The sequence below is a fragment of the Hemiscyllium ocellatum genome, chromosome 6 (assembly GCF_020745735.1).
Source record: "Hemiscyllium ocellatum isolate sHemOce1 chromosome 6, sHemOce1.pat.X.cur, whole genome shotgun sequence".
Lineage (NCBI taxonomy): Eukaryota > Metazoa > Chordata > Chondrichthyes > Orectolobiformes > Hemiscylliidae > Hemiscyllium > Hemiscyllium ocellatum.
Window position 1 is genome coordinate 4,862,595 of NC_083406.1, and position 12,464 is coordinate 4,875,058.

At 39.3% G+C, this 12,464-nt stretch overlaps 1 protein-coding gene across 2 annotated transcripts in view; it reads right to left on the reverse strand.

Moving 5' to 3' along the window:
• Nucleotides 1–12,464, reverse strand: part of LOC132816350 (protocadherin-17-like) — a 126,100-nt gene that overhangs the window by 83,039 nt on the left and 30,597 nt on the right. The window contains exon 4 of one of the 2 annotated variants that reach the window (XM_060825804.1): nucleotides 9,050–9,125. The exons of the other annotated variant lie outside the window; for it this stretch is intronic. Coding sequence (XP_060681787.1) covers nucleotides 9,058–9,125 — 68 coding nt within the window. The 3' untranslated portion in view covers nucleotides 9,050–9,057. Of the gene's footprint in view, nucleotides 1–9,049; nucleotides 9,126–12,464 lie in introns of those variants that run through there. 2 annotated transcript variants of the gene reach the window in all.

The following is a 12,464-nucleotide window of genomic DNA, read 5'->3' on the forward strand; positions in this document are numbered from 1 at the left end:
ACAATGTGGAAACAGGCCCTCCATGCCCACAAGTCCATCCAGACCTATCCTCCTACCCTATTACTTTACATTTACCCTGACTAATACACCCAACCTACACATCCCTGAACACTATGGGCAACTTAGCATTGCCAATGCACCTAATCTGTACACCTTTGGAGTGGAGGAGGAAACTCAAGCAGACACAGGGAGAACGTGCAAACTCCTCACAGACAGTCACCCGAGTCTGGAATCGGACCTGGGTCCATGGCACTGTGAGGTAACAGTGCTAACCACTAAACCACCATGTGACCCATGATTATTCTGCTGCAATGAGGTAAAGTTTGATGGGAGGAGATTTTTGTGAAGAACAAACAGCAACTGAGACCAGTTGGCCTGAATGCCCTGTTTCATCCTGCTATAAATTCTGTGTAACCTCCTCCACCATCTCGTGTCTGAAAAGTCTTACTCTCCTGAAAATTCTTCTCTTCCTTTCACCTTGGTGCATTTTAGCAAGTTTTGAGAAGGTTGGTGCTTTTACCTCGCTTACGTGTAGAGACAAAATGCAAGTTGAGTTAACTGGTCCATGAAGGGGCATGTTCCACATGCTTCCAACCCTCTAGGTAAAGACATTTCTCCTGATTGTTTAACTGAAATTATAGGTGACTATCCTAGAAAGATGTCCCTTCAGTTTGATCCCCCAAGAGACATGAGAAGAATGCCCATGTAGAAATGATCTTTAGATGTCTCTTTAGAGAAATGAAAAGCCTTATCAAAGCATGTCTCTTAAATGAAGCTTTTGATCAACTGTCCCAGAACTGGGTGGCACAATGGCTTAGAGGTTAGCACGGCTGTCTCATGGTGCCAGAAACCTGGATTCAATTCCAGCTGTGGGTGACTGAATGCATGTTCTCCTCCATATCTGTGTGGGTTTTTGCTGGATGATCTGGCTTCCTCTCATAGTTTGAGGATGTACAGGTTAGGTGGATTGGCCATACTAAATTGTTTTACTGTTCAGGGATGTGCAGGCTAGGTGGATTAGCCCTGGTAAATGCAGGATTAGAGGGATATGGTGGGGGTTGGGGCTGGGTGAGGATGCTGTTCAGAGTTTCTGAATGGCCTCCTTCCACATTGTAGGGGTTCTATCATTCTATGTTCTGAAGAAGGGTCACTGGACCTGCAAAACTGACTCTGCTTTCTCTCCACTGATGCTGCCAAACCTGCTGAGTTTCTGTTTTTGTTAAGTTCACACTGGTTCAGTTTTGTCTCATTATACTTCGACATAGTCCTTGGGCCATTTTACTATCTTAAGGGCATTGCATAAATACAATATTGTTTATGATACCAAAACACCAGGCAGAATTTTCCCATTTAAAATTAAAATGTTTAAGAGTGAGATTCATGGCACCTGGTTCTGCCAAGAGCCAGAGTAAGTTTTCTCATTCAACCTTCCACTCTAAATCTCATTAATTATGCAAAAGGCTCCTTGGCGCACTTCTCATGGTGTTGCGTGGGAGGACAGTTGCAAGTACCTGACATTAAAAGGACCTTTGGGTGCTTATGTCACTGGCACCACACTTAAAAGTCCAGTTGCACACGACTTTGGGTACACTGGTGTTCAATCATTATCACTGAAAATATGCCCCAAAAGATAGGTTCACTCCTGGAGGTGCTAGACAGAGCAGTGGAGAGGAGGTAGTGCCATAGCCTGCAACCCCTCACAGGCAGCTGCCACACCAGATACAATTAGCCTGGACACAGATAGTGTCCCAGGTCAGTGCTGGTGTCCTGGGTAAGATGCAAAGCACAGCAGTTCAGGGAGAAGGTTAATGATTTATTGCGTTCCGCAAGGATTAGTGTCATCAATGTCTCTCTGTTATTTCACACTCAAAAGGCCATCATTCACTCTAACTCTAAAAATGCTCATCTGAAAGCAATTCCAATCAGATTTTCACTAAATTGTCCCTTACAGCACACTGACCTCAAGAAATTAACAATTAATTTATTGTCTTTGATGCAGAAATAAAGTCCAAGGGACTTCACAGAAGCGTAAAGGTGAACATTAAATTAAAGGACGAGATGTTGGAAAAGGTAACTGAAATCTTGCCGAAGAAGCAGCGAAGTCTATTGTATAATTATGAGAAATTTATTAAACATGATTTTCTTTTCACAAAGCTATAATGACTCTGCTAGTTTTTGTAACGATTTTCCCAACGTCTCACTACTACTTCCCTAATAATAGATTTGAGCATTTTACTTTGACAGATGTTGGATAGTTTTCTGTCTGACACCTTTCTTGAATAGCAGTATTACATTTGCAGCTTTACAGTCTGGAACATTTACAAAACCAAGGGATTTTGGAAAATTATAACTAATGCATTATTACTGTGCAACCATTTTCTTTAAGACGCAAGAATGCAGGTTTTCAAGTCTCAGGGACTTTGCAGCCATTTGGCAATTAGTTTTCTCTGTACATTTTCTCTCGATTATTTTAAGTTTCTCCCTACCTCTAGTCTTGTATTTTTCTCCTATTTCTGTGGTTCTTTCCTTTCAATTTCATATCGTGCTTATACTCCTTAGTTAGCTATAAATTGTATATCCTTCTCAAGGAGTTTATTTTCCTCAATGGAATATACCTTTGTTGAAATATCTCCTTAAATGTCTACCACTGCATTTCTGTCAGCTTATCTTTTAACCTATTTTTCCATTCCATGTGAGCAGACTTTTCTTGCAATTGTCTTTATTTAAGTTTAAGACATTATTTTCAGATACATGTCTTTCATCCTCAAACATAGTGTGAAATTTTAGCATGTTATGATCATCCTTACCATTATAACATTAATTATTTCTGTCTCATTATACATCACCGGTTCTAAAACAAATATTCTATGGTTGATTTCAGAATCTATTACTTTAAAAGACTACCCTGAATATACCTTAACAATTCATGTTCCATGCAAATCTGCTGTGTTAAATTTACATTAAGATTGAAATCACCCCCAATTATTGCAATATCTTTCCAATGAGTCACCATTATTTCATGATTTAGATTCTGTCCTACAGGGTAGGTACCTACAATCAGGGAATCCTTAAACTCAAGTTGATGATTTATATCTTTTGCTACTTCATACAAACTGATTCCCTGAACCAAGACAATTTTTCACTATTTTACTGATGTTATTCTTTATTTACAGAGTCACCCCACCCCATTTTCCTATTTTCCTCCCCTTCCAAAATGTCAAGAACTCTTGAATATTTCAGACCACAGCTATGATTACTTTGTTGCATGTCACACTGATCTCATTTATTTCTATTTATGCAATGAATTGGAGTCATAGAGTCAGAGAGATGTACAGCATGGAACTTGTAACTTGTTGGTTCGCTGAAGACTGAGAGAGGATATTGTCACTGACAAAGGGGAAATGGCAGATATGGTGAACTATTATTTTGCCTCGAGATTTACAGTAGAAAAGAAGGATAGCTTGCTGTAAGTTCAGATGAAATGAAGAGCAGATCAGGGGCAGGGAGTGAATAACATTAACCAAAGTAAAACATTGGCAATGGAGAAATTAATGGAAATACAGGGTAAAACATCCCTGAGACCTAACAGTTTCCATCCCAGAATGTTAAAGGAAGTAAAGGAACAAATCTTTCAGAGTTCCCTAAATGCGTGAGCCGTCTGTAAAATTGCACATGCCACTCTCCATTTTAAGAAGTGCACAAGAGGAAACCCAGAGAATGACAGGCCAGTGAGCCTGACATCTATGGTGGAGAATTGTTGGAGTCTGTACTTATGGATAGAATAACTGAACACCTTGAAATTTTCACTTAATCAGGGAGAGGTCAGCGTGAATTTATGATAAGTAGGTCATGCCTGACAAACCTCATTGAATTTTTGAAGAGTTGACTAAGGTAATGGATAAAATAATATCTATGGATGTTGTTTATATGGACTTCCAGAAGGTATTTGATAAAGAGACTGGTAACTAAGGTAGATGCCCATAGGATTGAGAGCAAATTAAAGTCATGGCTGGGAAACTTGTTGAGTTACAGGTGACAGAAAGTAGGGATAATGGGTAGGTACTCAGATTGACTAGTGCTGTCTCACAAGTATTAGGGTCTTCAATTATTCACTTTAGTTTTTACCAACTTGAATAATGGCAGAGAAAGTCACTTACCCAAATTTGCTGATGACACAAAGTTGGGTGGCATTGTACTCTGTAGATGACAACATAAATTTACAAAGGGATATTGATACTCAGTGAATGGACAAAACTGTGGCAGATGGAATTCCATGTCAGCAAGTGTAAGGTCCTCCAGTTTGCACTGAAAAAGGATGGATCAGGATGCTTTCTAAATGCATGAAGTTAAATACAATGGATGTTCAAAGAGACTTGGGGGTTCAGCTGCATAAATCTTTAAAATGTCACAAGTAGGTGCAGATAGTAATCAAAAAAGCTAATGGAGGACTGGGGTACAAGAATGTAGAAGTTAAGCTGCAGCTGCACAGAAGCCTGGTTAGATTCTATTTGAAGTACTGTGAACAGATTTGAGCACCTTATCGTAGGATGGATATTTTGGCTTTGCAGGGAACACAATGTACGTTTACAAGAACTTAACCCTGGACGTCAGGGCTAATTTATGGGAAAGATTATACAAATTAGACCTGTTGATTCTAGAAGGTTAAGGGATAATCTGATAATGTCTCTAAAATATTAACAAGAAAAGACAGGATAGATAAAGATGAACCACTCCCATTGGTTGGGGAGTCAAGAATGAGGGCTATACCATTCAGAAGAGATGTCAGGAAGCACTTCTACGTACAAAGGGTGGGAGATGTTTGGAACTCTCTTCTACAAGGGACAGTGGATACTGGATCTGTTGTAGATGTTAAATCCGAGATCTATAATTTCTTGTTCAGCATAAGTATTAAGGGATAAAAGCCAAAGACAGGTATGTGGAGTTCGGCTGCAGATCAGCCATAATTTCACTGAATGGTGGAACAGCTCAAGGGGCTGAATGGCTGACTCCTATTCCTATGTTTTATATGTAAATAACTAATATGGCTATATTTGTTAAACACTGACTTCCTTTTAAACCTCCTACACCTATACACACAAGTAGATACAGATGAACAAAAATAAACTGGTGTTATAGCTGGAGGGGTAAAGTCTCAGAACCACAGTTCAATAGCACAAATCCACAGGGTTCACTGAGATGATCCTTTTGGCTTGCCAAGACTTTATGTTCTTCATTATTTTCTATACATTTTTTCACTTCTTCATACAAGACACAGGGCAATTGGAAATCTAACTGAAAAGCCTCTTACTTACTGATTAAAGGCAATAGCTCTAGTGGGAGAAAATAACTGGGTTTCATCAGAAAATGTGTTGCTGGTTAAAGCACAGCAGGTTAGGCAGCATCCAAGGAATAGGAAATTCGACGTTTCGGGCACAAGCCCTTCATCAGGAATGAGGAGAGTGTGCCTGGCTAAGATAAAAGGTAGGGAGGAGGGACTTGGGGGAGGGGCGATGGAGATGTGATAGGTGGAAGGAGGTCAAGGTGAGGGTGATAGGCCGGAGTGGGGTGGGGTCCCACCCCACTCCGGCCTATCACCCTCACCTTGACCTCCTTCCACCTATCACATCTCCATCACCCCTCCCCCAAGTCCCTCCTCCCTACCTTTTATCTTAGCCTGCTTGGCACACTCTCCTCATTCCTGATGAAGGGCTTGTGCCCGAAACGTCGAATTTCCTATTCCTTGGATGCTGCCTGACCTGCTGTGCTTTAACCAGCAACACATTTTCAGCTGTGATCTCCAGCATCTGCAGACCTCATTTTTTACTCGGGTTTCATCAGAATTCTAGTACCTTTAACACAGAGAACTAGGTGGACTGCCTTCCCTTCCAGAGGTCAGAAAGCTTCTCACCGTATAATTCACACACACAAGCTGTTCAGCACCCAAGGAACCAAATACAGAGTTGTTCTCAAGTTGATGACCTCTGGAATCCATTTCTGGTCACAATTGCACAAACCAAATATAGCAAACCTTTTACTATACAACAACTATGGGATCAGGAATATGCTAGTTGATCAAATGTTCTAGTTGATCAAGAGTAAACGCTGATGAAGTAGAAATTCAAGATGTCAACATGCTGGAAAAAAACTAGGTAAAAACATTACAGTCCTAAAATTAATGTAAAAAAATGTAAGTAATAGAAACATAATGCTGGGGTGTATACATATCACTGTTATACTTTATTTACAATATAAATACTCAGGACATTGTGATACTTTGCAGTATTTAAGGTATATAACTTTTTCAGGCTGTGAAAAATCAAGGTTTTAATGTGGACTTGGAGGAAATAACCTTCCCACTCTATAAGAGGTATTTTTTAAAACATTACCATTTTATTTTCAGTCTGTATCAATTCTTTTCAGGTTTAGGCCATGTGTAGACCAGGCCTGTGCAGAGATCCTAGCATCTTTTTTGGATAAGGGTCTCAATGTCTTTATTGATGCTTACACCAACATGCAGGACAACATACCTCTGGGTGAGATTTGTTACATGTAGGATGCCCACTCCACTGTCCTGTTTGCTATTGATTTTATACTGAGAAATGGGGCTGAGTAATGAGAGTGCTATATTTCTATGGCTTTCCAATCTCCATCACTCCCACCCTCTCCAAACTCCCAAAAGCAGGATAGTTATGCTCTTTTCTCCACACTGTCTCCCTTCCCATTTGATGTCATGAACCTGATTTTCCTCTGTGCCATTCTATGATGATTATTGTTACTATTCTAAGGATAGTGTGAAGTACTTGTTAGGGATTTCCTTCACTCATATAGATGAGCATGACATCAGACACATGGAGTGATTCAGCTGAGGTTACAAAATACCAAATCTATTCTGCCCAATTTTTACTCATATTTATTCTTCTCCCAGCAGGCAGCAGAATCTCTGACTTCAATTATCTCTGAAGAGCTCTTGTAGTCCTTTATTGATTATTCTTTACTTTTCATCTTTAAATTCTTCATTAAAGCAGTGTGTTGAATAGGCTGTTGTGCAGTGTTTTTCTGCATCAGATTTTAAATAACATTTTGAAAGACCATATTCAGCAAATTTTCTATTTACGCCAAAGGGTAATTTTCAGATTGATGAATGGAAAGAAAAATAATGCAACTTCTGAAAATGTCGCCCATCTTGCAATGCCAATTTTATTACTCACTAGCAAATTGAAAATTACCTTGTCAAGTACCCTCCACCATTTCCTCCTGCAGCTTATTCCATACATGTCCCACCCTCTATGTGAAAAAGTTGCCCCTGAGGTCCCATCTCATTTTAAATCTATGCCCTCTCTGTTTTGGACTCCCCTACACTTTGATTCACCTAAAGAATGGCTTGATTACCTGTATATGGACTAATCTGATCACAGAAAAGTGCTGAATGGCTAATATGGCTAAAAACAGTGTCATATAATTCCTGATGAAGGGCTTTTGCCCGAAATGCGATTTCGCTGCACTTTGGATGCTGCCTGAACTGCTGTGCTCTTCCAGCACCACTGATCCAGAATATGGTTTCCAGCATCTGCAGTCATTGTTTTTACCTCACATAATGTGTGTCTTTTTTTAAATGTCATTTACTGTAAGTTTGGTTTTGGGTTTTTTTTAATGAGTTATTAACCAATGAGTTTTCTGCACGCGAAGTTAAGAATTAACTTCTAGATATTTTTCGAGCCGTGGCAATTTCTTGTGAATACAGTTTTTGAGGTCTGACTATAGAGTGAATGAGTTTTCTGCACCACCAATGACTTTTGTTTATTTTCAACTGCTTTGTGACCCAGCGAGGTAAATAATGGCATCTTAATGTTTGTTACAGCCTTCTTTTTAAAGTTATGTAAAACCCCATAGCTTTTTATTTTAACTTATATGTTTGAGTTTGGAGCAATTCTGTAAACAGCAGTGCTCCTAGAATAGAAGTTTATCTAATAAACTAGGTTAAACTGAAGAATTAGCCCGAGACCAGAGGTATTGTGTAAAACCCTGAAAAGGTTGCTTAAAACTGAGTACATTTAAGCAGGTGTATGATAGATTCAGGAAGTTACCTGCATATCCAGGCTAAAAACTGAAGTAGAAGTGTCATAAACACATATAGTTATCAGATACAGGGGCTCTGAAGTGAGGTTCGTATAAGTGGTATTTTGGGTACTGTAGCAGGAATGGTGTGGTTTGGGTATCATACAAAAGTTGTTTTTTACTTAACATACAAAAGTATGTTTTGCGATTATACTTTTACCTATGTTTTAAAATCTCTGAATTTGTATTATAAGTAGACAGTTTAGATTATTCTATTTAACTTCATTTATTTTGTTTTACTGTTGAAGGATTGAATACTTATGTTTCAGAAACTGACTACTTAGTTAAAACCAAAACAAATAAAAGTATGATCTATCAAGGCAGGTTTTTGCTTGAGACCAGGCTTGTCTAGTAATAACATCAACTTGGATCATAACAACAGGTTATTCCAACAAAAATGGCATGACAACAGCTTGACAACAAAATTCCTCAAATGCACATGTTCAACATGTATCTTTAGAGCTATTCTATCAGGAAGTAACTGCAATCATTCATTCAAGGTCTTATCCCTCATGCAGGAGAATTATCCTTTTTGGCTGTGAAATGTGCGTGTACAATGCTGTTGTTGGCAAATGTGTTGGTGGAGACCTGTGGTGTATATCATTGATGTAATTCTACACCACTATAACGTTTCAATGTTCTAGCCCTGCAGTGTCTTTGTTACTTCAAAATATTTTACCATGTTCACTGGTTGTCCAAACTAGCAATCAGCGACAAATGTCAGCTATACGCATACCCTGAGAATGATTTTTTTATTCAAGAAACTGGACTAAGAAAGCGTTATCTTTGGTAAAGTAAGCAGAAGCCACCATCTTTTATTTTTACTTAATTGAAGTTTCCAACAATTATTGAAATAAACAAAAACTCCCCATCGTAAAAAGCAATGTCCGTCCTGACATCCTAGGTTCTTTGCAGATGAACTTTGATGGTAATCCTGATAAATCATAGCTCAGCCTTATAGGATATGCCTGTGAGCTCGTGTTGAGACTGCAATTGTGATGTGGGTTGACCTTATTAAATACAAGTACACAGATCACTATCCATCCAAAAAAATGTATCTGTTCAGTACATATTTTACTTGATTCTTCAAAGAATTCAGTTAATCAGTTATGTCTGAAGTAAATGTTAATAACTTTGTTTTTTACTTTCTTGGTAATAATGAAAATCACATTCTGGACCATTATATTTATAGTCTGACAGCTATAATTTGTGAAGGAATAAACAGGCGTAAAATGTTTGTAAATCCTATTCACTGTTACTTGGCTCGCAAAGTTGTGAGATGTCTCTAATTATTGTCAACAATTAACATCAGTTTTAGAATTTATATATATTTGTGTTTCAACTTAATTAAAACTTAAAATAAGAATAAGCATGTTAAATTTAATGGAAATACCAGGATGTTTGGTAGTTCAGATATGGAACTGAAGTTGCGATGCGTCTTTCAGATTCTGATGCCCAAACACTATGGGCTGAACTTTATTATCCCCTTTGGATAGCAAAGCAGGCAGGCAAACCAATAAGATAGAATGCCATGCTACCATCTTCCCTTACAGGTTACGCTCAAATTGGCAATCAATGTCCAATAATGGACTTCATTTTGCCACAGCTCTGATTTAACAAGTGACAGAAGAGGCTGACAACAAATATGCAGCTGTGAGACAGTGAAACAATAATAGGATCTTACAATCTTACACTGATTTATCTTTTTTATTCACTCATAGGACATGGGTGTCACCAGCTGGGCCAGCATTTATTGTCTGTTCCTAGTTACCCCTTGAAAAGGTGGGGTGAGCTGCCTTCTTATCTGCTATAGTCCATGTGCTGTATGTAGAGACAATCTGTGACAGATTTAGCTCGGTGGGCTGTTGCTGAGTGAAATGGGAATGTGCCAAGCAGAGCATTACACCAGCATCCCAACAACATCGTCTTTCCAAAGTGTACTTCCTACGTTCTGACCAACATGCCCTCACCTACTCAGTCAAAGCCTACCGACCTGAACCTAGAGTGGTCCCAGACTTACATTACTTTCAGGCCTCATCTTTGCAGGACTCCTGCAATATGACCACTGATCACTGGGCTTCTGCCTGGAAATGCATCTACATCCTGTCTCATACTCATTAAAGAGTCATCATCCTATATGTTAAAAATAGGTTGAAACAGCCAAGAAAAAGCATGGACTGTGGACAATAAACCTTTGTACAGTCCAGCCCAGTGAAACAGTTCTAGGATCTTACAAGCTTACACTGATTTTTCTTTTTTATTCACTCATGGGACATGGGTATTGCTAGCTGGCCAGCATTTATTACCCATTCCTAGTTGCCCCTTGAAAAGGTGGGGTGAGCTGCCTTCTTGAACTGCTGCAGACCACATGCTGTACATAGACCCAAAATGTCATGAGGGGAAATTCTGGGATTTTGACTCAGCGACAATGAAGGAATGCTGGTATATTTTCAAGCCAGGATGGTGAGTGACTTGGAAGGAAACTTGCAAGTGGTGGTGTTCCCATGTATCAGCTGCCCTTCTCCTTAGAGATGGCATTGGTCATGGATTTGGAAGGTGCTAAGTAAGGACTTTTGGTGAATTTCTACAGTGCATCTTGGAGATGGTACAGGTTGTTTTTCTATAATGCAATGGTTGCATTCTCCAACCCCGCATTAGTGAAAAAAATCACGCTTTAGAAACAGCACTTAAAATTTCATGCTTCAGAAACAGTGCTCCCAATTCATCAATCATGTCACAGCGAATTCATGTTTGCGAAATGCGCGTTATAGCTGATTGACCTGTACATAATGCTGCTACTGAGCATCAATGGTGGAGGGAATGCATGCTTGGGGATGTGCCAAACAAACGGGCTGCTTTGTCCTGGATGTTGTCAAGCTTCTTGAGTGTTGTTAGAGCTGCACCCATCCAGGCCCAGTGGGGAGTATTCCACCACGTTCCTGTCTTGTGCCTTGTAGCTGGTGGACAGTCTTTGGAGAGTCAGGAGGTGAGTTACTCACTGCACTATTCCTAGTGTCTGACCTGCTCTTATACCCACTGTATGCATGTGGTTAGTCCAGCTGAATGGTCAATGGGAATCCAATGTTGTTAGTGGATTATTCAATGATGGTAGTGCCATTGAATGTCAAAGGGTAGTGGTTATATGATCTCTTAGTGAAGTTAGTCATTGCCTACCAATTGCATGGCACAAATGTTACTTGCCACCTTTCAGCCCAAGCTGGTTGTAGTCCAGTCTTGCTGTATTCGGACATGGACTGCATTAATATCTGAGGAGTCACAAATTGTGAACATTGTGCAATCATCAGTGAAACCCCTCATTTCTGACCTTATCATAGAAGGAATGACACTGATGAAGCAGCTGAAGATGGGTGGACCTAGGACATGACTCTGATGATCTCCTGCAGCGATGTCCTGGTAATGATTGACTGATCTCCAACAAGAAGGGCTAATGCCCAAAGCATCAGTTCTCCTGCGCCTTGGATGCTGCCTGACCTGATGTGTTTTTATAGCACCACAATCTTGACTCTGATCTCCAACAGCCAGAACTACCTTCCAATTTGTGAGGTATGACACCAACCAGTGGAAAGTGTGCCCCCTGATTTCCACTGACTCCTGCTCAACTAGCGCTCCTTAATGCCACGCTTATTGAATGTGGTCTTGATGTCAAGGACTCTCATTCTCACCTCACTTGGAATTCAGCTTTTTGTCCATGTTTAAGCCAAAGCTGGAAGGAGGTTCAGGACTCAAGAATACTTGGATTTGTGACACAGTCTACAGAACACCAATAATGTGTAACGATATCTTGAAAGCACAGACAACCACATAATTTCAAAAGCTTAGAAAGGACTTTGCACTATGATTTGCACTATGGTATGAATTAGCTGATGAATTCTGGCAGGATTTAATATTACATATATCAAAAAAAATTCAAAACACATTATAATTGGATTTATATTTGTTTCAGGTAAAAGAAAAATGAATTATTAAAATTTTCATTATTGTAAATAGGTTTTTCCTCTTGAAGTTAAAAATCACACACCAGGTTATAGTCCAACAGGTTTATTTGGAAGCACTAGCTTAAGACTTAACAATCCAGCTTTGTTAAATATACCACTGTATGACACTGTAACCTTTTGCTATAAATTCTGTATCTTATGATCTTATGTTCCACAACCACCTGATGAAGGAGCAACACCCCAAAAGCTTGTGCTTCCAAATAAACCTATTGGACTATAACCTGGTGTTGTGTGATTTTTAACTATGACCATCCCAGTCCAATACCAGCTCCTCCACATCCTCTTGAAGTGCATTTCCACAGTTTTAAAACAAGCTTTTTTTCTTTTAAATAT